Source organism: Xiphophorus maculatus, chromosome 11, assembly GCF_002775205.1.
Source record: "Xiphophorus maculatus strain JP 163 A chromosome 11, X_maculatus-5.0-male, whole genome shotgun sequence".
Lineage (NCBI taxonomy): Eukaryota > Metazoa > Chordata > Actinopteri > Cyprinodontiformes > Poeciliidae > Xiphophorus > Xiphophorus maculatus.
In genome coordinates this window covers 19,846,286-19,873,980 of record NC_036453.1, presented here as the reverse complement: position 1 = coordinate 19,873,980, position 27,695 = coordinate 19,846,286, and the positions used below count along the sequence as shown (strand labels likewise).

Here is a 27,695-nt window from a genome sequence, read left to right as displayed (position 1 = left end):
GAATAAAACAGTCATTTAATTTTTTTTTACCTGTTCCAGCTTATTGTTTTTTTATTATAGTTATGAAGTATAAAGTCTAATTATATGAAGTGATTTAGGTTGAGAATTAGGCATGAATCAGTAAATCAGTTAATTGCATGATGAATTAAAACAAAGTCAATAATTTTCATTGGCATGATTAATCATTTATCTCTTTTTTCTCTCTTTCTACCAAAAACTGGATGATAAATCTTCAGTTTGGTGCTTTGGTCTCATCCAGTCCTTTTTTTGAGGACCTTTTTGTTTACAAAGACTTAAAAATGTACTTTATTTGTTGTTCTGTTTATTTATTTTGGATATTTAACATGTCTTCCAGTTCCAGTGTTAAATGTTCATTAGAGTTTAAAGTTTACTGATCTTTTAGAATGTCCTCTTGCATTATTATGTTGCCATTACCGTTATATTACTTAGAAATGATCTCAAAACAACAATATTATCATTTATCGCAATAACGTCTGGAATAATTAATTTGTCTAACAAAGAAAATTTTTAAAGATTTCTGACTTATTTTATCGCCTCATACAAAAATTATTTATTCCACAGCACTTTTTTGGTCTAGCAAATTACAACTAGATGGTTCTAGTTGTAATTTCTCCACCTGCAGTCTTTATTCAGCTTTTAAAAACAGGATTAGGTTATTTCCATACAAACTCTACAAATCAGATTTTATCTCTGGCTTTTCTGGGACCGCTCTCCTATATTTACATTTCATGTACTAGGTTTTGTCGTGTACACCAACAATCACTATAACAGTTACGTCAAACTTACAGGTCAGAGGTCAATGTCAAAAGGAAGACTGTAATTTTAAGCACCTTATATTTATAACTCTTGAAATTTTTCACATATTGTCATGTTACTAACGTACATCTAAAAAAATATCACTGATAAATGTAGTGATTCTGTTGTGGAAATTCAATGCAATATATATATATATATATATATATATATATATATATATATATATATATATATATATATATATAAATAACAGAAAATCTGCTAAAACCTGCATTTGTTGTTTAATCTACATTTAAAAACATGACATGGTTCTTTATCATTTTTAGCCCAAGTTATTTAGAGGAATGTCCAAAGAGCCACTTGCAGCTCCTGAGCCGCATATGAATTTTCTGTCATATGACCACAGCACTTACTCCACATGACCTGTGGCAAATATTAAACAGGGCCTCTTAGGGCTTTCTTTCAAAAATGAAAGCCCTGCCACTCTTCAGTAATGTCCACAACTGTGGAGCTCATGAAATATAGCAGATTTTTCTACATTTCTCCCTCTCTGCAGGTCCAAATTACCATGAACCTTGACTGCTCTCCTCATTAACATCCTCCTGCTGCACAGTATGTTAAACGCTTGAGATGTGGCATAGTCTAACTTTTCTTTAAACTTCACAACTTTCTGACCTGTCTGCTGTGTTCCTTGGTTTTCATCAAATCCTTATCCGTCTTTCAGACCGAACGTGTCGCAGACGATCCAGCCAAATCTGTAGTCCCGTATTTCCGCCACACGTTGCGCTTTTAGAAAAATTCCAACGGTTTCTGAAAGGGGAGGCGTTGCGCTTTCCAGCCAATATTGGGTTATTACGATAATTCACCCCCCGCCGTAGCTGGCAGTGAAATTAATCTGAGAGTCACTGGGAAAATTGCGAAAATAACTTGCTAGATATTGAGAGTCCCAGTTGTTATGGATAAATGGGCAATATATATATTTACTCACAGGACATTTAATAAACTGCATACAATTAAAATAAGCAAAAATATCCAGGCGGAGATTTGAAACTTAGGTCTTATAGGGTTAAGCTTTTAAACCCTATTAATAGCTACTTAGCAAATAGCTCAGTTTGTAGTGAGTACATTACCTCTGAAACCTTCACAGAACAACTGGACAGAGTTTAAATCACACACAGGTGAACTGCGTTGACTATGTGGAGAGTTGGCTGCATTAGAGTTTGTTTATTTAAGGGTATCAGAGCAAAGGGGGAGAGTAAAGGTGGTTAGCAAAAATTGATGCAACACTTTTTACATTTTCATTTGTCAAAATCTCTAAAAAACATTATTAATTTCGACTCTTTTGTGTTGATTTATGACGTAAAATCCCAAAACCATAAATTCAAGTTTGTGGTTAAGTGGCATAAATACTTTTTCGAGGCTTGAGTTTAGCACTGCTGTTAAGCTAACCCTTGTTTAACTTCACCGCCACAATCAAACTCACAGCTGTAGTTATGAGGGCCTTTTAAAGGAGCATAATAAAAAATATTCTCCATGATATTTCACTGAAAGCCTTTGTTTTCTTATGATGATTGCTGCATCTAATAATCATTTAGCATAAAGGAAAATCTGGCTTTATGTTCCCAGTGGGATATCTTTAAATAGCTTTCTCCCTAAGCCAGCCGTTTACTGTATTTGGAGCCAGAACGTTTGTTTTTCGCAAACATATGAAGCAACTCATCCTCTTCCCATCCCAAAGAGTCTGTTACTCACCTCAGCGAGTTCAGAAAAAATTTGAATCTAAAAAAAAAGAAACCGAGCAAACATGACGTTTTCTGCTCACCTTTTTATTATTAGATAAGATGTTTTTCTAGGTGACTTGTCCCAGTTAGGAGTGTGAAAATGCCGCAGAGCCATCTGTGGCAGAAACCTATTTGAATTTCATACAAGTCGAGCTCCTCTTGATGCCTCAACATGAAAGCCCTCAGGTCTCCTCTCGGCCACGACCGCTGGCCTCGTGAAATGGGCTCATTGAGCTGTGAGGTACAAAGAGACGCTGCAGCGCCTGGCAATCACGAAGTGCATCAGACACACAGACAGGCTGCTTCATATTAATACTGCGGTGTGATGGAGAGCATAATAAATATCACTTTATCCCTGTGGCCTTGGTGGAAAGCATCTCTGTGGGTGGTGAAGAAGGATATCTGTGTTTTTTATACCATAATTGGGATGGTGAGGCAGATCTATCTGAGGGGAGTTTTTTGGCTGTTGCCTCCCAAAAGCCTGTAGTGACTGAAATCCACATGAAGCTAAACTACTGAAGAATGAAGCACAGAGATTGTAGTGCATTACTGAATATACCGCTATCTCTCTCAGCCAGGAATATAAACTATAAGATAGAGAATAAATCTGTTCAATTTTACTCAAAATCTTTTGGCTATTTCTGGGAATGTGTACAAGAAAGTCAGACAAAGTGGCTTTATAAACGTGTATAAAGCAGTGGACACGTAGCTTGGAGATAGAATAAAGATGATTCTGTTCATTCATTGTCTAAATAGGAAGACCGGTGGAAATGATTGTGACAAGTTAGAACTATTTTTCCACTGTTTGTTCCAATAAATACATTGATTGAAACCACAGTCCCTCCACACTGTAATCATGTGCTTGGCTTCGCCCTACACTGACCGCTGCTGTTCTGTTACAGAGACGAAGTTCTCCGGGCCTCAGCCAGGCGTGAACGGTGAGCTGCTGCGATGGACACGCAGGTTGATGCAGGAGAAGTCAGACAACCAGAGCCTGGATGAGCCCCGAGCAGGTGAGTCACCCGGCCTCACCTGGATGGATGTCAAAACACCTCCAGACCGAACGCTGCAAACGGAAACATGGGAATTTGAGACGTGGGTTTTTAATCGGACTCTGACTTCATATTATGAAGCGTTAACTAATGCCAGCTTAGTTATAAAGCCAAGAGCTTCTTCTTGGAACAAATGAGTAATTCATTATCACTAATTTGACTCAGAATGACTTGATTATTGAAAGGGTTTTGCATAAACTGGAACATTTTTTAAGTGAAGATCTGCTCCTCACACTATCTCAGTGAAATTTTAAAAAAGAAAATAGCATTATAATGATCTTTAATGGTTTTTCTATTCGCTAATTTATCTTTCTGCCCATTTGTTTTTTTCTTTCACCTTTTTAACAATTATTTTATGAAATAGGAAGATGTAACTATATCTGAGATGTTCGTGAGATTAGAACAGCTCAAATGGAGAGTCACTTGATTATGCAAAGAATCATAATCACATTTATTTTTGTTCAGTATTGAAATCATCATGGTTTGTTGATTATTCTGAAAGTCTGAGGAAAGTTTGGCTCTTTAAATTCACCCCACAGCATCTCAAAGAGATCAAGATCTGGGTTTTGTCTGGGCTCAAGGCTTTTCATTTCAGCCAGTCCTTGGTGGATTTACTGGTATGTCCTGAGTCATTGTCATGGTGCAGACTCCAGTTTTTCTTTAGCTTTATTTTTTTTCAACAAATGTTTTGACATTTTCATTAAATGTCTTCTGGATTTGACCTGGTAGAGTCCGGCAAACTATCTCCAAATCATAACTCTTCATTTTGGCTTTTTGTAAAGTACAAAGTTTTCCTTCTGTTCCCCTCCGATGAAAAAACTAGCTTTAGGTCCCATAACAATGTTTTAGAGCTTTCAGTCAGCGCTGATTCTAACTGCTAACCGAGACATGCTAGCAGTTTTTTTTAAGTCATCCACTTTAATATTTTCATCACAGTGGATGATTTAAAATTTATTTGATCTATTTAAATTCCCTACCAGACTCATAAGCTGCTACGATCTTTTTCCTGAGGGTCTCAAAATGGCTTTTGCTCTAGTTTACAGTCAGGAATTAAATGAACTGTCTTAGGTTTAAACACAGGAATCCTGTTGTGACCTACCAGTAAATAGATTTTTTTTTTGTGTGAAAGAAAGAAGCCCAAGTTTGCATTTCACAGTCCTTTTTGTAAGGACCGCAGTTTGAGAATGATAAAAGGCCCATCCATTACAGGTGACTAACTTTTCAGGTAAAATTATTATCTATGTAATTTTCTCATTGCAGAAAAAGTTAGATATAAGCAAGCTATTAAAATAAGTAGAGCCATGTATATATTATAGATTTTTATTGACTTTGCTGCACCCAAATCAGCTTTTATTTAGTTTGCTAAATTTGGCTAAATTTAGCAAACATTTTAAATTCTGTTCTTATAACTTTATAAATTTCTTATAAATTTGTTATATTGAGCCCAAAAGAATTTGAAAACAGCATTCTTTTCTTTGAATACAGAAGACATACAAAAATCCTTTGTACAATGAATAACCTCGCTTTCCTACAAAAAACAAAACAAAAAAAATTGACTGTTTTATTTGCTTGATTTTAGTTTTCTTTCTTTTTTTGGCCTGCAAATAATTTTAAATTGATTATTTTGGCCTACAAACCAAAACGTTTGGACACCTGTTGTAAAACACGGAGGATGTTTGGTGTACTACAGTAATTCTAGTAATTTTCAGATTTTGTGGTTTTATTGGTTATTTCAGGCAGAAATCATAATTGAAGCACCAATTTAATTAATTGAAAGTCAGATACAGTGGTGATGGAAATTTTTCATCCCTCCATCAATTATTTGCTTTTTGTTTATTTTATTCTGTAAATCATAAGATGTATTTGTTCAAATAATATTAATGTAATTATTTTTCCTTATTATATTCCTAATTTAATGAGACATTAATGTTTTGGCACTTCTATTTATGATGTTGAGAGAAGTAGGACTGTCTAAAGGCGTACATCTGGTGAAGGATACCAGAACATTTCCACTTTATTTAAATTGTTCAGACACTTTATGAAAAGCAGCCTCCCTTAGTGTAGAGTTAGCAGCTACAAAGATACTGTGTAAATCTGCCTGGCCTGTCAAACCGAGGACAAAAAGTCTCTAATGTACCAGTAAGCAGAAAATAGTTTGATGTTATTGAAATCCAACTTTTGAGGGCTGAGAGACTAACAGTGTTCATACCCCTTCAACTTTTCCCACATTACAACCACTTAAATATATTTTATTAATCAATGTATTTTATTGGGATTTTATGTGATGAACCAGCAAAGTAGTGTATTTTTGTGAAGTGGAAGGAAAAGAAGATGGAATAACAACTAAACTATTTGGTGTACGTTTCTACCAGGTTTGTAAATCTACATACTGAAATTTCAGTCTATTCTTTGCAAAAACAGGAAAAATAGTAAAACCTCAGTGATATCTGAAAAGGAGCTCTGCTGCATGATGCAGATGTAGACAGACTCTCAGGTTTTGACTTGAGTCCATTTAAGTTGCAAAAACAATGAAAGAAAAATCAGAGATTACATTTTTATCTCGTGTAATGATGAATGAAAACAAGATGGTATTTAAGGTGGTATTCTCTGACGGGAGAAGTCATTTCAAAATCAAAACAAAAGGATTTTGAATGTGTAATTAAGAAAAACCATTTAAGCAAACAAAGTAATTAATTATTTTAAATTAATCAGCTGCATGCTGAATAAGTGAAATTAGGCCCTAGACAGCAATATTATAAGCAAACAGAAAGATGTTCATTGGATGAGAAAATGTTTTATTATTTTATATATTGAAGTTTATGATTGTACTGTGATAAAGTGTAGGAAATAAGCCCGCTGGTTGGAGCGCTCAGCAGTCATTCATCCAGCGGCCCGTCATGTTTTTGAGTTAAAAAATGTTTAAAGTTGACAGGAAATTTGAAAATATCACTTGATAATTATGTGTTATTGAAAGACTGGCAGATTAATACCTGAACACCAACTATAAAGTCTCAAAAAATGCAAAAAAAAAAAAAAGAAAACCCTTAAATAAATAAGCAGTGCTTAGCCTGGTGGGGGCACAAGTAAAGCCTGGTGGCCCGCCAGGCTTATAGTACACTGAGGGAACCCCTGATTATGCAAGGCACTGCAATCAGGATCCAAAAGTCCTACAAAAAAGCATTTTCTTTCTAGTGGTTCCAGGGTTCACTGCTTTCGAAAAAATGTATTTATTTTTAAAAAGACAAGAACCTGATCAATACATTTTCGCTGAAACAGCTTTAAGGCTGGTTCTCAGACTTTCTTGCATTTGTTCTGTATTTACAGGCCTTATAGTTTATACACCTGGTCTTTTACTTTAGCAGGATGCGCATCACTCAATACATTTGAACACAACAAATTTTGAAAATGACACTGAAGTCAGAAATTGAGTGTTTAGATTTTCCTGAGGTACTTTTGCAGAGTGAAATACGATGTATATGCAAGTTTAATAGAAAATTGTGCTTCTTCCCCGTATGTCAGCAGAAAGGTCAGGCAGGCCACATGTTATATCTGTTTACTATAGTATCAAGGTTGTGCACTAAAATACTCTGGGGTTATGGGTGGCTCACATAAAAGAAGAGTGAAAATAAGAATAATTTCCCAGATGATCTGATTCTATCAGATGCACAGTTACTTTGTTTTTCCTCCTGAGCCCTGCAGCTGTCGGTATAGTTAGGATGGATTCAGATTGCTCCTAATAAAGTCATTACCGAACCAAAACTGACCTTTATTCCTCTGCTTACGGGCTGATTATGTTGCTTGACATTATCCGCATTCATCACAGCCGACAGTTCTATTGAAAATTCACATAGAAAATTAGTGTTGTGTGATCTAAACAGCCGTTATAATATTAATACTGCAACACTTTCAGAGTCAAGTTTTGTTTTAATAATATTTGGAGTTGCTCTGTGCTAATGTTAGTCTGTCAGTCACAACAATGCATTGTGTGCAGTACTACTCCAGTATTGTTGACGCCTGACTCCACATTGTGAGCCAGGCATATTCTTCTAGAGACTTATGCAAATCAAGTTGGGCTAAAAATAAACGGTGCAAATGGTTTGCCCGGATCGCGCTTCATCTGATTCCCACTGCCAGGTGGGGGTGTGAAACCTGAGAGAATATGTGCACAGTAAATAAAAGTCAAGCTGCGTCATGGCAGATTTCAGTGAAACATTTTTCTTTCATGACTTCATGAGCATGCAAAGCGTGTTCACGAAATACATAAAAACGTGACAAGGACTGCATAGCGCTGTTCGTGGAGCCCCTATTGGACTCATTTACGTGTTCATAACTTTGTTTAGAGTTGCATTATCTTTTCATCTTTTTCTGATTTTGTTACATTATCTGCATTTGTCACAGCTGACAGTTTTATTATTGAAAATTTACATAGAAAATTCAATTTTCTATGTGTTATACTGCAGCACAACAATACAATAATTCACTGGTTTACCTTCACATTTCTTCGTCCCTCACATTGCTACAATGAAATGAATAAGAAACACTTTGCTGCAATGTGGTCAAGTACTAACACTGATAAGTTGCTTGTTTATTTTAGACGCATGTTGGGCATTAAAAAAGGGTTGCCAGTTTGAATCCTGTTCTTCCTGGAAAAATCAACGGAGTTGCATCACGAATCTGCCAAGTCTGTGTGCACAAAGCTGTGGAGTGGCTGAGGTCACGGTACCGTGGCAACCATGTGTCGGGGTTGACAAAAGGACAACAGACTGGCAAACATTTTTTTTATTATCAACCGCTATGATGCTTATATTTTAAGCTACTGTTTAAAATAAATTAAAGTTAGTTAAGTGCAAAAGCCAAGCAAATGCCAAAACCAAACAACACATACATAAGTTAAAAGTTTTATTAAAGCTGCAGTATGTAACTTTTATAAAAATATGTTTTTTAAATATTTGTTGAAACTGTCGCCATGTCGTGACGGTATAATATGAGACGGATAATCTGTGAAAAGCTCGATCTCCTCTCTGAGCTCCTATTACCATCTGAAGAAATACATCACTCCCATTAAAAAACAGCCAATCAGAGCCAGGAGAAGTGTCTTAGCGCTGTCAATCAAGCTCATGTACTGCTAAATGTTCTAATGGCAGAGAAACAATTTACCGTTATAGGGAAACTGTTTAGTGACCATTCAGACAACCCTTAGCGTTCATGACAGGCTTTGCTGATGGGGAGAAGTTGTATTGTAGCAAAGATCAATGGGGCAAAGAGAGCAACGCGTATACAGATATGATGGACAGCGCTAAGACCCTCCTCTGGACTCTGATAGGTTGATTTTAGATAGCACTGGGAGAAAACAGAGGAGCTTCATTGTTTTTTTCCCCAGAGATTATCTGACTCATGCTCTCATGACATAATGACAGTTTCATTAAATATATAAAAAATATATTTTATAAAAGTTACATATTGAAGCTTTATGGAAGTAAGTGGTTTACAGCAGAACCTTTAAATACCAATTTAATTTATTCAAACAGGCAGATTTTATCTTGAACATTTGTACTTGAAAACACATTTCCAAACTAAAAAATATGCAGGAATCAACACTAGTCATGTTCAGTCAAAATGATTTACTAAAAGCATTTTATGGTGAAATAATTATGAATTTATAAATACTGTGAATGAGCTGTTTCTGTGGGAAATAATGGGGCGAATAGAGAACAGTTTTACATTTTTAATTTTATATTGGTCGTCTTTCTAGAGATTCTGCTTTTGGCCCAAAACAACAACAACAAATTTAAGCATCTGTGATATTTTATAGCAACTGCTGTAGAGTGCTGGTAAAAATGGCATCACCACCCCACAGTCTGCAGCGCATCCACCTCTGAGATTACATAAGAGGCGTTTCCCCTCCGATTCCTGACAAAACATTGAGACCCACTTCATTTGTCCAGTTTTGCTCAGTGCGTCCGTTTACATTCTGCTTCCTTATAACAAACTTAACCTTTATTGAGTTGCTGGTTGCCAGCAGATCTGCCTCATTATCTCCTACAAAGACACAGGCGTAGATTCTTCATCGTGGTAATACACTGGAGAGGAGGAAGCGAACAAAAGGCTGGACAGGTACTATTAGCCCGAGCGGCGAGTGCGGCTCCAGCTTCAGGTTTCTGCCCTCTTCCTCAGCGGGCCGCCTGACAGCGATTGTATAATCTGTGGTGTGATTAAAAAGCCCACCCCGGACCTCTGGGGATATTATCCGGGGGATTGCTCTGCAACGTCCAGCCACAGACTCTCTTTCTCTCTATTTATCTCGCCGCTGCTTAACAGGATGGAGACGGCTCGATCCGGCTCCGGCTGACCAGCCTCCGAGACCGTTGTTACTAGGCAACTGAATGCTAAATTTTGAAACCCAGACAATTCTGTCTTTCAAGCATTAAAAGTGCAGAGAGAGGAGACCCAAAAATAGACCAGTGGTTTTGGGGCAGCAGGGGAGGCTGGGGTCAAAGAATCTAAACGATGTAAATGAACTAAATAGCTTGCAGTGTGTGTTGTTGATGAGGTTTGTTATGTTGTTTGTTTTGGCAAGCGACAGTCAGCTGAGAATAGTATTTTTCCACTGCCATGTTTTAGGGGAATTTTGGGAGAAAGTGTTGAGAAACTGGCAGACAACACTCTGCCGCCAAGGAAGTTGCCTCCGTTAGGACAGTTTATATTAGGATTTATGGAAATGATATTTGAAAACTGGTGTGGTGATTAGATTCTAATTTTGAATACGTTTTATTTTCCGAATCTGTTGCTACCTCTGATCATGTTTTATTCTCTTCTGTCACAGCAGTGTACACGATGTTCTGTGTTTCCATTGAAGCCCTGCTGTCGGCTCATCAGCCTTGTTTCCCATTCACCTCAAAGAAGAGGAATCAAAGAACAAATGCATAATTGAATTTGCAATACACACCTGGATGAAATATAGTTTTTTGATTCCTCATGAAAAATGCAGCTGAGTGTGTGTTTGTGGAGACACCAGCCACCTCTGGGTGTGACAGTCAGTAGCTCAGCTTGACTCCATCACATCCTGCTGACTTTCAGACTGATAGCTGTATCTTGTACTACCCGCTGCTCGTCATTCAGCTCTCCTACTTACATCATCAGCAGCATTTTTTCATTTTTTTTTACTTAATAAGGACTGCACTACATGCAAATTACATGATCAGACTGTATCTCAAAGTCATAATATCTTGGCGGTTTTTCATGGTGTCGGGGAGTGAGGATGACTTTTAAAGAAATGAGACGAATCCCCTATAAAATGACTATTAGTATTCAGTGTGGCAGTTCTTAACATGCACAGCATGTGGACTTCATGTTTAGAAATTCAACCACAGTTCCTATAATTACAGTAGTAAAAGCATATTGGACCTTTTTCTGTAGAGTCATACAGCTTTTGAAACTCTAAAATATATTTTTCATCTGGACTGAGGGGGAAAATTATTCCTTAAAGTTATCGATCAATTGTTAAATGATACTGGATTTCCTTTAGTAACAACCAGAATATCAGGATGTTGAGAAAGTTAGCATAGTTGTCACAAGTTAGCATAGTTGTATAATAAGCCTGGCGGGCCACCAGGCCTTATTTATACCCCCACCAGGCTTAGCATTGCTTTCTTTTTTTTTTTTTTTACATTTGCATTTTTTAAGACTTCATAGTTGGTGTTCAGATATTGTTCTTCCAATCTTCCATTAACACATAATTATCAGGTGATATTTTCAGGTCTCTTGTCAACTTTAAACATTTTTTAACTCAAAAACACTACGGGCCGCTGGATGAATGACTGCCCTGGCATCCAACCACCGGGCTTAGTAAGTTTTCTGTGGAAACCTTGGATAAGGAATATTGTCCCAGAAATTATTTCAATAAATGATCATATTGCTCTTTTGAGACAATTTTCAAGTAATATATTGATTATGGCATAATAACGCAAATTCAGCCTCTCAGAGACTAAGAAACTTTGATTTTCTTAGCAGTAGAGATGCACTGATCCAATATCAGTAATATCTATCGGTCCTAATATTAAAGCAAATTCTATATTGCTTATTGATGACAATGTGTCTAATCCATAAGGGCAGATATATTCAGTCTGATTCTATGTGTTGTGCTCTAAGCAACATCCACCTTTATTATTTATTATTTTTACATTATATTTATAATTCCTAACCACATTTTCTCAACTATTTGGAAGAAAGTTTGTTTATTTTTTACATGTTTGACCAGGATAGTCAACCTTTTGTTTTTGTCAGTTTCATTTTCTTTATTATTCATTTTACATAGCTTATATTTCTCCTAATTGCACTCACTGAACAAATTACAGTTCTGTTGTTTTTACATGTTTGACCAAACTTGTGAAGATATTGGTGTATTTAAGTGTGCTGGATTGGTGCAGTTATTAAATAAATTTGTAATTTGTTTTTCTGTATGGGATCGCTTCTGGCCAAAACCAAACCTTCAATACCAATACCAATCAAAGACATCTATATCATATCGGATATGAAAAAAGTTGATCATGCATTCCTATTTAATGCTGGAACTGGAAGATATTTTAAATATCCAAAATAAAGCATAACAACCTAAAACAATAAAGTAAAGCTCAAAGTTTATGAAGCAAGAGAACTGTAAGCTTTGAATCATGTCATGAGCAGAACTATCAACAAGTCAAATTAAAACTTATAGGCAGGAAGTGATTGAGAACTGGTTGTTCCCAAGTTGGTGAAAAACGTTGCTAAAAAGAAAATCTGTTTTGTATCTTTAAAAAAATTTCACAAACAATTGTCATATATTTTGGAGAAAACATGTTAGCATCAAACTAATTTCTTTTCAATGGTTTTGTAGATGCTAATATTCAACATCAAAAATTTTTGTTTCTATTCCTTCCCTGATAAAAATCAGTGTTTTTAGTTGTAAATAAGACCAGAAAAGCCTCCAATAATTTTACCTATTTTACCTTTTACCTCAGGAACAAATATTTGTAAAAGTCAGCCAGACTCTCCCAACCTCCAGCAAATATAGGGACAGTTCACACTCACAAACAGGGTGAGAGTCGTTCTCACATTTAAATTGAAGTGTGTTTATTTTGCCCTTTACATGATTGGTTCAAAGTGTCAGTATGAAAACAAGCTCTTTCCAATGCTGAAGAAAAAAATAAACGAGCCATTGTAACATGTATTTAAATCCATCTGAGAGAAGCCAGCACTGATAAGATCAATGATTTATCATGTTTATCTTTTGTGTAAGACCTAATCTTAGCTGCTAGTTAGAATTTTTCAATATTTTTCTTAAAAAAAAATAAGTACAGTGTTCTGACTGGGAAAAGGAAGTGGAGCTATTTTCCACAAGTCGTGCCAATAATAAACAAAAAAAACCTCAATTGCCAAGTTGCCACTTCAGACACACAGACATGGTTCACTTTAACGTCGTCTGATTTCCTTTGAGATGGTTTGCTGTGAAGAATAATTCTTTAAACAGCAGATTAATTATGCAATGCCAACACAGTAGTAGTAATCGCACCTATCAGAACAGAACATCCTTCATAGTTTTCACTTAGTTTGGGTCCATTAATGCAACAGTGCGTTCACTGTTGCATTAATGAAACATTAATACAAGGTTCCTTAATACAACGAAAGATACTTTACATCTTTAAGCTGTTCTTTTTTCTTTATCCACTTAATATTTCACAGCAAGTGTGGTATTTGATAGTTTGATAGTAGGTTTGAAATGCACCTTAAGCCTTTAGTTTTGAGCTGATTTCTGTTTGATCTGCACTTTTTGTAAAGCTTTTCCATCAGGTTCTTAATGTAGGAAGATAGAAGAAATTAATTTAAAATATGTTTTTCCATACATCCCACTATGAGCCCTCCTTAGTTTAGCAGCAGAGGTGACGTGAGGGTTAATTGATTTTAAACCCCTCAGTGAAATACTGAAAATTGCTAGCTTTGAGTCGTCTTCACTCAGCTTCTACACTGAAGAGTGTTGTTGATCCTATGCAGCGTGGAAAAGTATGGAATTAGCTTTTATCATTTTCCAGCTCTTTTGGGAGCTGGAAAATGCCACTAGAAACTTGTTTCTAGAAACTAGAAACAATTTAAATTGATATATTTAAATTTCCTTATTAATGATATTAATGAATTCCACAATAAAAGGCAAACATGAAATATAGACGTATCCAAAATGAAAGGGAGGCAAAAACCTACCCTGCTTTCCTGTAATGATAAGTCATTAAAAAAAAGAAAATTAAATATGGTTAATGTTTGATTTTCCAGACATTTTTCCAGCTTTCACTCTAAAGGGCAAAAGTCTAAACTGATTAATAAATGCAGGGATTTTACACTTATTTATAATTTATTCACAAGCTTTATTTTTGTTCTGATAGATCAAAAAAATAATAATAGGCTCATTTTACAACCTCCAGGCAACTTTAAGTCCACGTTAAACTGGACCTTTGGCACTTTAACTGGGTCTTAAAGACCAAACAAAGATTCAAAACTTCGAATTATTCAAATTTTAATAAGTACATGAAAGCACACAAACTGTCCTCTAAGGAATCTGCATTTGATCTAGGTTACTTAATTCATTATTTGATTCTTGCTATTCAACAGCTACACATTTTGATATGATGTGTTCACTTGCCAGACAAGGATGGGGTTTTTGAGCTGCCAACCAGCCGTTGAGGACCATCTGGTTCTGGCCACCAGCCAATCCTCCTTGTGCCACTAGAAACAATTTAAAATGATCATTATTTGTCTACACATTACATTTTATTCCTCTATTTGCATTTTAGTTACTTTGATTTGAACTTTTTCCCTTGAAACACATTGAAATAATTTGCAGGACCTAATCTAACTCTTAGTGTGCTGCTTCAGAGCTCGTTTTGAAGCTGTGCATTGTTCTGCCTTCAGGCGAGTCCAGTCACAAGAAGACAAACTATGACATATTACAGATTGCTTCGAACAAGTCTGGTCTAGTACAAGTTGTCCCACAGCCTTTTCTGCTTCAGCTTTTGTGGGAACGGATAGGTGACATGTGAGTCTCTGTAGAAACTGTGACAAACAAAACAAGATCAGAGCTGACAAGTTGTTGAAGCCTGCAGTAAAAGTTTGGACGCAGAGAAAAATATGATAGTGCAAATGTTGCCTTGTTTGGAGTAAATATGTGACTCTGTGGAGCTGATCTAGTTTGATTTGAAGAGATGCAGATGTGCTGTCAGCTTCAACCCTGATGTCTCCTCTGCTTTAGAGGAGTTTTAGCGGAGCTCACTTTTTGCTCCACAGTCTTCTGTCTTTGTGCTCCTTCTGCCTCGCTCGCTCCCTCTCAGATGTCTCCTGAGGGTTTGTGAGGAAAAATAAATATTTTTAGACATTTCAGTCCAGAGCTGCTGTCACTTCATCTAGTTTTTAAATGTTTCATGAATCCTTACCATGGGAAAAATATATTCACCTCCCCCTTTCTCATTATTGATGCTGTGGCCTAGCCTTTGGCTTTGTACCGACACCCATCACAAAAAAAAGCTTCCCCCTGGGAGAGGGCCACCATAGCAACTACCTTCACCACAGCAACCCCTCAAAGCGTCCATCCAAAGCTAGCTGTGGCAGTCCTGTGATTTTGCCCACAGCAGAACCTGAGTGTCGGGGCAGAGAGGGGACGAGACGAGGAAGGTGACAGAAACAAAACTACAGCGGGAGCGCAGATGTTTAACAGCTGATCAGCTCAACAGAAGACCCTCAGAGTGCGTCTTGTCATTGAGGCGGTGTTGTTTGTGGAATAAGATGCCCAGAAATGTTCAATACTGATCACTGGACAAACCCTATCGTGCAACAACAGATGGCTCAAAGTAAAAATAGTTTTTCTCTCGATCTTAAAAGAGCAGAAAGCAGGAAGGAGAGACACAGCTATCTTTCAGGAACTTATTTCAACTCTTGCAGGATGTCCACAGATCCTTAAAATATCTTAAATTAATTTTAAAAAGTAAATATGTTAATCACAGGTCTTAAATTTTGTCTTGGCAGGACTATTTAAATGTATATTTTATGTATTTTTTTTCTCTCCTGAGAAAAGTCTCAACCTTTTGCTTAATATCTCAAGCAACATCTTCACTGCATTCTGTGACGCTGCTAACAGCTAGCTAACTAGCTTATTTTGCATCTATCTTGGTGCAAGCTTATCGCCGGATGGCTGGACGAAATTCCTACATTTCTGTTGAGACATACAGTAGCTCTTAAATTTCACTCATAATGGTTTTAAGAAATCTTAAATTTGAGTTTGTGGAACCTGCAGAAAAACCCTGCCTTAAGTCTTAGAAAGAATCCACAAGAAGCATGTATGTTTTCCCTCTGAACATGTCCAAATTAAAGTCCTCTCCTACGGACCATATGGCCTCCCTGCTCTCATTCTGCCTTGCTGCAGTGTCAAAGAGCAGATCTAATGTCCCGGATCACAAGGGACCCGGTCCTAATCCATGTAGCCTTCGTGCATCTCCACAGCTACAGTGCGCTTATTGTGAGCATGTCGCCTCATTGTTGTCTCACACAGCAAAGGAGCTATTAATAGCCTCACGCTGCGCTGTAGTTTAAATTCATCCAGCGCCGCTCGGAGATGTGAACTGGAGCTGCACCACACTCTCGAGGCCGTCAAGGGAACAGCCAAGCCTTCATTTAGTTTTATGTTTTAGTTTTTTACAGGAAGCACCTGCCAGTTTCACTCTCACATCATTTCCTGTATCATTCTGGTAAATGTAGATGCTGTGGGTTGCACCACAACTGCTGTTGGACACAATAGAAACATGATTCATTAGTTTTTGTTCGTAATTTTCATCAGACTACAAAATGTTCTTAGTGTTTTGCTGTTTGTTTTTAAATGTCAGGTGTTTATAATGTTAATCCTCCCACAGCCATCCATGAGTTTCCAGAGGACATATTTACCAAGGAGCAGAGGAAGAATGGGGCTGTGCTCCTGCATGCACTCTGCGTGAGTTTCTCATGAAAAAAACAACAACTCCCTTATGCTTTTCATGCATACAGTGTCTCATAAGTATTCAAACCCTTGAACATTTTAGGTTTTGTCTAATTTCAACTATAAATACTAATTTATATAACTGTGGTTTTTTTGAAACTATGAGGAAAACATTTCACAAAACTGGCATAAAATGATATAGTGAAAGATAAAGTTAAATTTTTGGGCCTTTTAGCCTCTTTCCTGAGTAGTGCTAGTTTTGTTTGGCTTCTTAGTTTACCTTGTCTGGCTTGCATTGGAAACTAAACATTGTTGAATAGTAAATTCAATCATATTTAGTGAAATGTTCAAGGTTTGGGATTTTGTTGTATAACCTAACGCTCCTTTAATCACGTCTACAACTTTTTTCTTGGTCTTTATGATGCAGGTTGTTCACTAATGTCCTCTAACAAACCCCTGAGGCCTTCGCAAGACAGCGAGATTTAGATTGAGACAAAATTATATAAAATAGAAGACTCTATGTAATCATTTGAAAGTTTGGACTTTTTGAGTTTTAGGGAAAATTTTGCTTCAAATTAATCTAAGCTACTTTGTGTTGGTCTGTCTTTCACATAAGATGCCTATAAAATACACCAAAGTTTGTGATTGCAACATGACAAAATGTCTTAAATGCTCAAGGGGCATGAACACTTTTTCTAATTTTCTTAACATCAAAACAAGCTGTTGCACTTAAAGGAGAATCAGTGTGCGTGCATTTAGTGATGCTCAAATCTATTTTTCAGGCCATCTACATGTTCTACGCTCTGGCTATCGTCTGTGACGACTACTTCGTCCCTTCTCTGGAGAAAATATCCGAGGTGAAGAAAACCAGCTGCTGCCTGCTTCAGATGTTATTTCCTCAGTTGGAGAGGGCATTTAGATGACTGCTATTTTATTCTCGGCTCCGATTTTTAATCTTCCAGAACCTGCAGCTCAGCGAGGATGTGGCGGGGGCGACGTTTATGGCTGCTGGAAGCTCCGCCCCTGAGCTGTTCACCTCTCTCATTGGTTCGTAGCCTTGTGACTCCAGACCAAGTAACAGCTTTGACATTAGTGTTTCTTCACATGAGTCTTGACTTTTCAACAGAATGTTTGAGTCAGGAGGAGCCAGAACTGTTCACGAGATGTCAGCAGAGTAAAGTTTAAAACTGATTAAGACAGAATAACACTTGCTATAAGACATTTAAGTTGCAGGAGAGTCAAAATGCCCTTTTTAAATTCACTCTTTGTTTGAGCGCGATTTTCAGTATTTGTTATTTTTTTATGACTCGACAGTGAAACTACTCCTTCCCATCTTTAGGAGTTTTCATCACTAAAGGAGACGTCGGAGTCGGCACAATTGTGGGTTCAGCTGTCTTCAACATCCTGGTCATTATTGGGTTGAGTGGGATCTTTGCAGGCCAGGTAGTAAAGCTTTTTCCCTACCTGCTATTTTATTTGTTTGTTCCAATCCTATGTTTCACTAAAAATGTTACTCTAAGACTAGATTGATTTGTTTTTAAAACTCTTGCTTACTATAAATTTTGTCACATAATGGTAGCACAGTTGTCAAAAAGTTCAGTATTATTTTTGACTATTCAGAAAGTGAATCTCATTGTTTTGTTACATCTACAAATATTTCAAGCTTTTATTTCCTGTAATTTTACAGCTTATAGATAATGAAAACCAAAATCTAAGGTAATTAGAATATTGTAAAAATGTTACTGGTGTCACACCCTAATCAGCTAATTATCTCCAAACACCAGCAAAGTTTTCTTGCGCCTCTAGAACACAGGTGTCAAACCCAAGGCCCGGGGCCAAATCCGGCCCGTTATAGCTTTTTATGTGGCCCAACACCAAGTTATGTCAGCATTTCATGATTCTGCCATTGTGATTTTTTCCATGCTAATGCATAATTTTCCACAAATGTGGTCCAAATATTTAAGCATTGGGTTTAATTGAGTGCTTCCTTCCTCCTGCAGGTGGCAGTGTTTTTTTTCTTTTACTAGATTGTAGTAAAAGTAAAAAAACTTGATGTCAAGTTAATATCATACATTGCAAATATTACAAGTATTTCTTAATTAGCACTGTAAAAGCTGTGATTTTGATAACAAAAAACAAAAACAATCACAACATGTGGAAGGGACTGGTCAATTTGAAAAGATATTTAATATTTTTTTATTTTAAGGAGTGCTTATTGAATGCAGAGACAGCCATGTATTTATTTTAACAGTTTGCTAATGGTTTTTATCAATACATTCGGGCACATTCATGACCTCGATATGGCCAAAAATGAAAAAGAGTTCGACATCCCTGCTCTAAATTGTCTCTCAGTCTGGGTCAGTAGGACACAATCATGATGAAGATATGCTGACTTGACAGATGGTCTGAAGACAGACGTATGTTTTTATGCTGATGAAGCGCTCCTCTTTCACACTGACTGGTTCTGAATCTTGCATCCACAGACGGTGGTTCTGACATGGTGGTCTCTTTTTAGAGATTCCTCTTACTACATCTTGTCTGTCCTGGCTCTCATAATGGTGAGCCCTGCATTCAAGCTGCATATACTCTCTTTTTCTGCTTTACATAGGCTACGTTCACACTGCAGCCTGAAGTGATCCAATTCCAATTTTTTTTTTTGTCAAATCGGATGTTGTTGTTTTTTTTGCCGTGGTCGTTCACACTTACAAATATAGGCGACCTTTATGTGATCTCCAATGTGAACGGCAAACGACCTGAAAGTCTCCCGCATGCGCAGTAGAGGGCGCGATAGCGTCAGCGTGCTCAGTGTTTTGCTAACAGACATAAAGAAGAGGAAGTGCTCAGTTGTTTGCAGAAGTAAACATGAATGTTAACGGTGGAGCATAGCTTACGATTTTGAAGTTGTTGTCCGAACGGAACCAGCACTTTAACAACTTAATCCCCATTATCGTCCGCCGTGGTTGCTTGTTTTTCTTCCCGCTTGTGCGTATCAGGATGCAGAATAGTGATATTTGTCCAGTATCAGTGACGTTGAGGTCGGAAGAATGCGACCTGGCTATTAGGTCACATTTGAATCGGTTATGTATCGGATATCCAAGTGGCCTGGGTCGCATTACAACGAAGAAAAAAAATCGGAATTGGGTCACTTCAGGCTGCAGCGTGAACGCAGCCGTACGTCTCACCTACAGCTTCCTGCTTTGTTTTCTCTTCAGGTTATCTATGATGACAGAGTTTACTGGTGAGTCAGACATTTTATACTCATGAATCCATTCAGGATTGTTTTTCATGTTTCCATCTGTGTGAAACGTGTCAACATCTTTATCGGGGTCGCTGCTGGTTACATTTCAAATAACAAGAAGTGGAGTTCAGTGTTGCTGTAAGGCTGATGTTTTTTCAGTCAGATTTGAGAGAAAGGCTAATCTAGTTGTAAAATCTGGTGGCTTTATTTACGGCCTGAGTTAGCAGTGGATGCTTGTGAGATTTATGTCTTATTTATTGAGTTCAAGGCTCGGGTTGTGCTGCTGTGCTTGACTTCACCTCCGTCGTTCCCAACACAGGCTGCCAGATTTGTACTCGGCTGACTTTGCCAGCATCAGTGTTATTGTATTGGAGAGATAAATCTTCCTGTGTGCAATGGTAATGCAGTTTATAGCTTTCTGGTTCACAACTAAAGGAGTAGTCAATAGTTGTTTTTAAGTATTGGACAAAATGTTCTATGGTAGAGGACAGAAACATGAATGTTTATTATTTAAACAGCGATATAAGACTTTTGTGAAATTAGATATGCTGGAAAATAACACACAATTCATAATAATGCACTGCTTCTTTTGGGTATAATATTATTGTTATCTAGCTTCCCTAGATTACCATTATTTAGTACCTCTTATTAATGTTTTTGTTTTACTGTTATTATTGTCTTTGTTTCATCTGGTCCTACTATACAGCACTTTGGATCAACATTGTTTTTTAATGTGCTCTATAAATAAAATGGACTGTTTTACTTTACAGTATTTTATAACTCAGTTTGTTAAATGAGTCTCATATTGCACTATTGATTAAACCATCCAATTATTTATCTGATGAGTTGTTTTCCTTTCCTATTGCTCAATTATGAGACATAAAACAAGTGTATATATTTTTCTTAGCACTGTAATTTGTTTTTATGCCACCAAATTCCTAAATAACAACCCAGAGCTACAGCTTTAATAAGCTAGCAAGTACAAAATGTAAATGTGAAGCACATAATATAACCAACTGATTATGGTTTGAAGGACTACAAAAATAAATGAACATTTAGCAGCATATCAGTCAACCAATTAAGACCTTTTCAGATTTTTCCTCAACTCTGTGTGGAAGCGTCTTCTCATGTTATCTCATTGTCCATCTGGCCGGCTCCCATACGATGGGAACTAGAGGGAAAGATGGGGGCAGTCCTTCCCAGTGACAGTTACTTGACCTTGAATCTCACTGTGGTCAGTAATGTAAACAATCCCATCTGTGTGGCAGAAAACGTCTTGATTCTCTCCTTTCCCCTGGGTCTGCACTCTGGTAACGAGCCTCAGTGTCTCATTACTGTTTCTTGAGGCTGGGAAATTTTGGCACGACGTCTTTAGGATCAGGATTGGAGGTCAGGAATAGTTTGTCTCAGGTGTTTGAGTCGGTTTGCCTCACTTTGTCTAATGTGGCTACTGGAACAAAGTGAGAATGTTTTGCTAAGATCTCACAAAACACAAAACCTCTGTGTTCAGGATTAAAAAGGCAGGACTGAAGAACACAAGCAGATTTTCTACAAACAAACAATCAGGAAGTCACACATTAATGTTACATTCTTGGTGAAATACCAAGAACTTATGACACTCCAATAATTGATTATTTTGATGATTAATTGAGTAACTACATAAAAAATTGCACATTTTGCAGATTCCTATTTAACCACTTAAGTCTATTTTATACAACATTAAAATATGTAAACAATTCAAATAATTAAATTCTTTTTTGGAAAATTTTCGGTACGTTATTACCTAAAATGCAATACCATATCATCCCTTTAGTGTACATTTGCAGCAAAAGATGCATCTACTAGTCTCTAGTACAGGGCTGATCCGTTGACTATATTTTTTTCATTAACCAGTTAATAATTGGATAACAAAAGGTGCTTTAATAGGAGATTTTTACAGAAGCTGAACAGGTTAAACTAAAACTATGACACTTGAGGTCTAGCTAGAATATATTTATATACAAAGAAGGTTTTTAATCCAAATTTTAAAATCTTATGGCTGAATTACTGATGTGATAGTGTTGTTTTTTTTAGGTTTTTTTTAGTAAATGTCAATTTTAGTAGCTAGTGTAAATAAGGTTACCTTGTACAAACAGATTTATTGTAGATGAGAATCTCTATCTTTGCAATGAAACTGTCCTTGATGCACTGTGAAGCTGACTGAAGTGTGGAGCTTATTAGTAATAATAATAATAATGTTGCTCTCGGTGCAGGTGGGAGTCCCTGCTCCTCATGACCATGTACGGGATCTACATCGTCATCATGAAGTGAGTTCACAACGAGCGACGTCCGTCCCCGTCGTCACATATGAAGCGTCAGTCCTGAACCTCGCCTGTCACCCGTTTGGCTGCAGGTTCAACTCCCAGATCTCCGTGTTTGTGATGCGGCGGATACGGAGCAGCAGACCGTGCTGCCGAGCGTCAGAGGGCGGCCCCGAGAGCAAGATGGGAGAAGAGGCCTCGGCTTGCAATACCTCCATGGTTCTCCTCAATAAAGGTCAGACAGTCTCTCCGCTCGTTGGATTCATCTGTGTGTGTCTGCCTGTATGATTGGTAAAAACTGTCGCAGGCCAAAGTCACGGCGAAGAGTCTCAACCCGTCATCATGGTGGACGAGCTGCTCATCCTCAACCCCCACAAACTGTCCTTCTCCGAGGCCGGTCTGCGCATCATGATCACCCCGCACTTCTCCCCCCGCACCAGGCTCTCCATGGCCGGGCGCATGCTCATCAGCGAGGTAATCATTTCATTTGTCAGATTCAGGTGTGTTGCGAATGTCAGACACAACGAGACACAGCCTCTGCCTCTTCACCCCAGAGGCAGAGGCTGAGCCGGAGCTCCAAACACCAGCGAGACGGCGAGGCCGCCACAGGGTCCAGGAAAGGGTCGCCCAGCAACGACCTGAAGAGGTCGGGCTCCTGCAGTCTGGAGAACGGAGGAGGGAGACCCGGGATGAGAGACGCAGAGTCGGGAGACAAGCCAGGGGCCGAGGGGTGCCGGCCAGAGGAGGAAGACGATGATGAGGATGGCATTTTTAATCCTGTTCGCATGCCAGGTATCGAACGCAGGCCTTTGAGTTTTTGGAAAGCTTCTAATTGAATAATGGTTTGCAGAGTCTTGCAAAGAGATTCATACTACCTAGGCCTGTCATAATCAATCAATCAATCAATCAATCAATCAATCAATCAGTCAATCAAATGATAAATTAAAACCAGCTTGTATGATTTAATGTTTTAGCTGGATGACAAAAGTTTTCAGTCAGGTGCTTTGGCTTAAAACTAACTATATATTTTTGATCACTTTTTGTCTCCTTACAACCACAAACTACCCATTTTAATTTGGACTTTGTCTGACAGAAGCACAGACTTTGTGAAGTGGAAGGATAAAGATATAAATTTTACAGTTAGAAAAAAATAAATCTGAAAAGTGTATCTACAATTACAGCTGCTCATTTTTTTTAGGTGCGTCTTCAGGTGTTTTGCATTGAAGAAGTTTTTTTTTTTGTTAACTTATTTTTTGTCTTATACTAGTGGCCTTTTTTGAGAGCAAATAGATAATAAATTAATAGAGTATATGATCTACTGTAGTTCTGGACTTTGACTGGGACATTCTAAAAAGCTGAATATGCTTGGAGTAGACCAATTTATTGCAGCTCTGGCTGCCTCTGTAGGGCCAGCCTTTTTCTCGGCGGGGAACACAGTGTCACTGCAGTAACTAGATAAGAAATGTAACATTAAACGTTCAGCCAGTAACAACTGGAGGCTTTTAATAGATGATATCTGTGTTTTCCGTGTGGCAGGAAGCTGCTGTGCGCGGGTGAAGTGGGTGATCACCTGGCCTCTGGGCCTCCTCCTCTACTGTACTGTGCCTAACTGCATTCTGCCACGCTGGCACCGCTGGTTCATGGTCACGTTCGTGGCCTCCACCCTGTGGATCGCTGTCTTCTCCTACCTCATGGTGTGGATGGTAAGAAGACAGAACCTCGTGAACTGTAGAGTAAATAAAGCAACAGTTTCCAAATGATTGTTTGATCCTGCTCTATTTACTTTAATCAGGTCACCATTATCAGCTTTACACTAGACATCCCTGACTACATCATGGGTATAACCTTCCTGGCAGCAGGAACCAGTGTACCCGACTGCATGGCAAGCCTGATTGTAGCTCGACAAGGTAGATGGCAGAAAGGTCACTTGAATCTTTAGAAGTTTTTTTTCCTATCATTGTATTTTCTTCCTCTTTCTTCCCAGGCATGGGGGACATGGCGGTGTCCAACTCGATAGGCAGCAATATCTTTGACATCCTGCTGGGGTTGGGCTTCCCCTGGGCTTTGCGTACCCTTTTGGTGGACCATGGATCTATAGTATGAACACGTTTATCTTCTCTTTTTTTCTGTATTCAAAATGTTCCTGTTCTGACTTAATGGCATGTTTTTAATCTTTCCCTCAGGTGTCCATAAATAATAAAGGTCTTGTATATTCTGTCATCCTGCTGCTGGCATCAGTGTTTCTGACTGTAAGTAAATACAAACCATGAGATGTTTTCTCTGTGTTGTTTTCAGCAACACAAGAGACTTAAGAAATGGAAAACCGTTTATTATTTTCCTTCCGCTACACAAAAACACACCAGTTGTGTTGGTCAATCCCAGTAAAATGGTGACGTTTGTGGCCTGTTGTTTATCTTTTTGGTTGCCATAGCGCATGAACCCCACAGCTGGCAGGTGGTTGGAATATGACAAAATGAGAAAACGTCAAGGAGTGTGAATACTTGTGCAGGACACTGTAAATTAATAAATATGCTGACTGGAGTATTATTTAATGTTGTAGTTTTGTCCTTACTACACAGTATATTATTCTTAATTTTGGTTTTTATATATTTTTATAATTTTATCTTATTTGTATGCCTGAATATCCTGTCACTTTGCTGCTGTTCCACTTAAACTTCCCATGTGTGGCGATATTTCTATTTTATTCAAAGATTTGGTCCTAAAAAAGTAAAATGTTTAGTCAAAAATGATCTAGTTTCAAATAGGGAGCCTGAAAAGTGAAAACAATGAACTCTTTGGTAAGCTTGGATCTTGAACCTCTTCGTTATTAAAAAAAAAAACTGAGAAAACTTCATCTTACTTAAAGACACAACTACAAATGCTTTACCCACAATAGTTTTGACTGAACAAAATGGATGTAGGCCGCCTAAAGAGCTCTGTGTCGAGTTTTAGTGTGTTAGTACGTTTAAAAATTTAGATTCATGAAAGGTATTTTCTGACACTGGTTTCTGTTTGTTTCCTCCTCAAAGTGTTATACAAGTGTCTGCCATTAAGTCATATTTGAATATAATGCAGCAGAGTTTGCAGTAAACACAAAAAAGGAAGAAGTAACTGTTTTCCTGTTTCCCCTCAGGTGATGAGCGTACATCTAAACCACTGGAGGCTGGACCGCCGGCTGGGTCTGGGTCTGATGTTTCTCTATGCGATCTTCCTTCTCTGCTCCATCCTTTTTGGACAGATGTAAGACCTGACGGTTGCGTTTCCCCTTTCTTTAGACTCGTCTAATAGATTCCCTGTTTCCCACACATACAGTTTATCTGATGCCAAAAAAAAAAAACAAAAAGCAAGAGTGAAAGTAGCGTGGTTTTCCTTGTGACAATTTCTGTGCACCTATGTAGGAATCACTATGGTAATGTTGTACAAATACACAGGTTTGTTTTGACTTCTTTTGGTCGTTTTGTACAGTGCAGTGTTTGATTGCCGTCTTTAGACATTCAAATTTTGTCTTTAGGTTTTTTTTTGCGAAAGCAATTACAGAAAAGGCAGATGAAGCAGCAATATTGTTAGATATTTATCGATTTTAATAAGAAAGTGACACTGAAAGTTGTGATTTTAAAGCCTTTTTTTGCAAAGAGAAACATTTTGAATCTATTTATTAGCAATAATTAATCTGAATTGTCATGGTTTTAGTTTTTTGGGTGGGGCATTTATGTAGTGAAATCCTTTTTTCAGATTATTTTTAAGTGGAGGTCTTATCAGAGTGCCACTTCGGTAAAGTATTTAATATTTCCGTTAAAACGTCATGTTAGCTTTCTGACTGTCTTGCTAATAATAAGCTAATTTAAACAGCTTTCTGCTTGACATATATACACATTGTGTGTGTGTGTATATATGACAACAACACTGTCACAATCTTCTTAAAGCTTTCAGTTCACAGCAAGTTTTCATAACTATTTATTTATATTCTTGTTTTTGTACCAACTGCAGCTAAACTAATTAATTTAAGCTCAAATTTAAGCTAGGTCACCAACGTTACCACAGGCTAGGGTAGTCTAATGCTAACTGGTGCTAATCTCACTGTTTCCGCTGCAGCTTCTGCCTAAATGTATCTAGCACTTAATACACTACTGCACCTGACAGAAGGGGGAAATGAGACCCGAGACAAAAAGAGATGATCACTGCTGTGTCGTGTTTGGGACAACCTTTTAACACGTTCTGAATGTACGCCCTCTGATTTTAGCAATAGTTATCTGATGATATCAGATTAGTTGATGTTAAAATGCACAATGTTGTGATAATAATGTTTTGATGATTTTGCCTCACTACTTCAAGCCAGTCGGTACTTCTTAAGGTAGGTGAAGAGAATAACCTAGTACAACAGTATTTTTTAGAAGTCTTATTACTATGAAACCTAATATATATATTGTAACAATGAGTATTGCAAACTTTGGATTTTAGTGCAGAAAAGTAGCATACTTCCTGTTTAGGTACGACAATCGATGTAATGTTTCTTAAATGTGTTTTTGTAAAAAAATATTTGAATTTAATGAAATTGTTTATTAAAGACAATCCAGAGAAACTAGAGTATAGACCCATGTACATTTACAAGATGAGTCTGTGTTTTCTGATAGATCTGCCATAGTAAACCAATTCTACTGTTATACAGAAAAAAAACTAACAATATAGATTTTTATTTTACAGTGGAACTTGAAGTATTTTTGATTGTTAGATCTGTAAATTCTCAAAGTTTCTTTAAAGGGAAACATTTTATTTTTTTCCCAGGTGGTTGTAAAATGATCATTGTCTACTTTGTAATGTTTATAAATGTTAAATAACTTGCATAGTTTTACAATAATGAATGTCCTACAAAGACTTGTTCTGTGGTATTTTGATATTTTTTAAAAAGAGAGCTGTACTCCTGTTGGTGTATTTTATTTAAACTGCTTATTTGTGGGGGCTCTTTAGGTCAACACATTATGACCTAAAGTCATTTCGTTCTTAATTTCTATTTAAAATCCACAGATTTTGTCCCATTTCACTCTTAGGTTTAACTTCCTAATCCAGCATTTGATAGCTGATTTTTTTTTACATCTTACCTGAGGCAGAAGTCGCCCCGTCCTCATGACCTCCAGCCTCGTTTTGCCAGCAGATGACTCTGCCTCGGACGCTGACGTCCATTTTCACTCAGCTGTCAGGAGTCTCTGCCATCCGCCTCTGAGCCACATTTGGTAATAATTACAAAGCAAGCAGCTGAGCTCCGGTCTCCAAAGAATGTTTCTGTTCATTCTGCTGTGATGTCTGAGGTAGAACGTATCTTAAGAGTCAAATTAACAGCTTTAGATATTTTTATGGATCATAGAAAGACTGTTGTTTCTTGAGTGCAATAAAAAAAAGTGCAATAACTGATTTTCTGTCAGAAATTATTCTGAATGATAAATGAAATCATGTCTCTAGATTGTTTTGTTGCTCAGAGGGATAATATATTTTAATAGTAGCTGGATTTTTTTTTAAAATTTGAAATATTGCTTATCGCTTTTAATGCCAATAGTGCTGCTAACTTAT

General features: G+C 37.4%; 1 protein-coding gene across 1 annotated transcript in view; it reads left to right on the top strand.

Annotated features, from left to right (window-relative positions):
• Nucleotides 1-25,500, top strand: part of LOC102217605 (sodium/potassium/calcium exchanger 3-like) — a 32,760-nt gene extending 7,260 nt beyond the window's left edge. Inside the window, exons 2-17 of the mRNA XM_005802944.2 lie at nucleotides 3,461-3,571; nucleotides 16,534-16,610; nucleotides 17,378-17,452; nucleotides 17,558-17,642; nucleotides 17,935-18,038; nucleotides 19,079-19,153; nucleotides 19,808-19,833; nucleotides 22,086-22,139; nucleotides 22,226-22,368; nucleotides 22,441-22,607; nucleotides 22,688-22,925; nucleotides 23,670-23,836; nucleotides 23,926-24,040; nucleotides 24,118-24,230; nucleotides 24,317-24,382; nucleotides 25,267-25,500. Coding sequence (XP_005803001.1) covers nucleotides 3,461-3,571; nucleotides 16,534-16,610; nucleotides 17,378-17,452; nucleotides 17,558-17,642; nucleotides 17,935-18,038; nucleotides 19,079-19,153; nucleotides 19,808-19,833; nucleotides 22,086-22,139; nucleotides 22,226-22,368; nucleotides 22,441-22,607; nucleotides 22,688-22,925; nucleotides 23,670-23,836; nucleotides 23,926-24,040; nucleotides 24,118-24,230; nucleotides 24,317-24,382; nucleotides 25,267-25,377 — 1,727 coding nt within the window. The 3' untranslated portion in view covers nucleotides 25,378-25,500. The remainder of the gene's footprint in view (nucleotides 1-3,460; nucleotides 3,572-16,533; nucleotides 16,611-17,377; nucleotides 17,453-17,557; nucleotides 17,643-17,934; nucleotides 18,039-19,078; nucleotides 19,154-19,807; nucleotides 19,834-22,085; nucleotides 22,140-22,225; nucleotides 22,369-22,440; nucleotides 22,608-22,687; nucleotides 22,926-23,669; nucleotides 23,837-23,925; nucleotides 24,041-24,117; nucleotides 24,231-24,316; nucleotides 24,383-25,266) is intronic.
• Nucleotides 25,501-27,695: the final 2,195 nt, after the last annotated feature.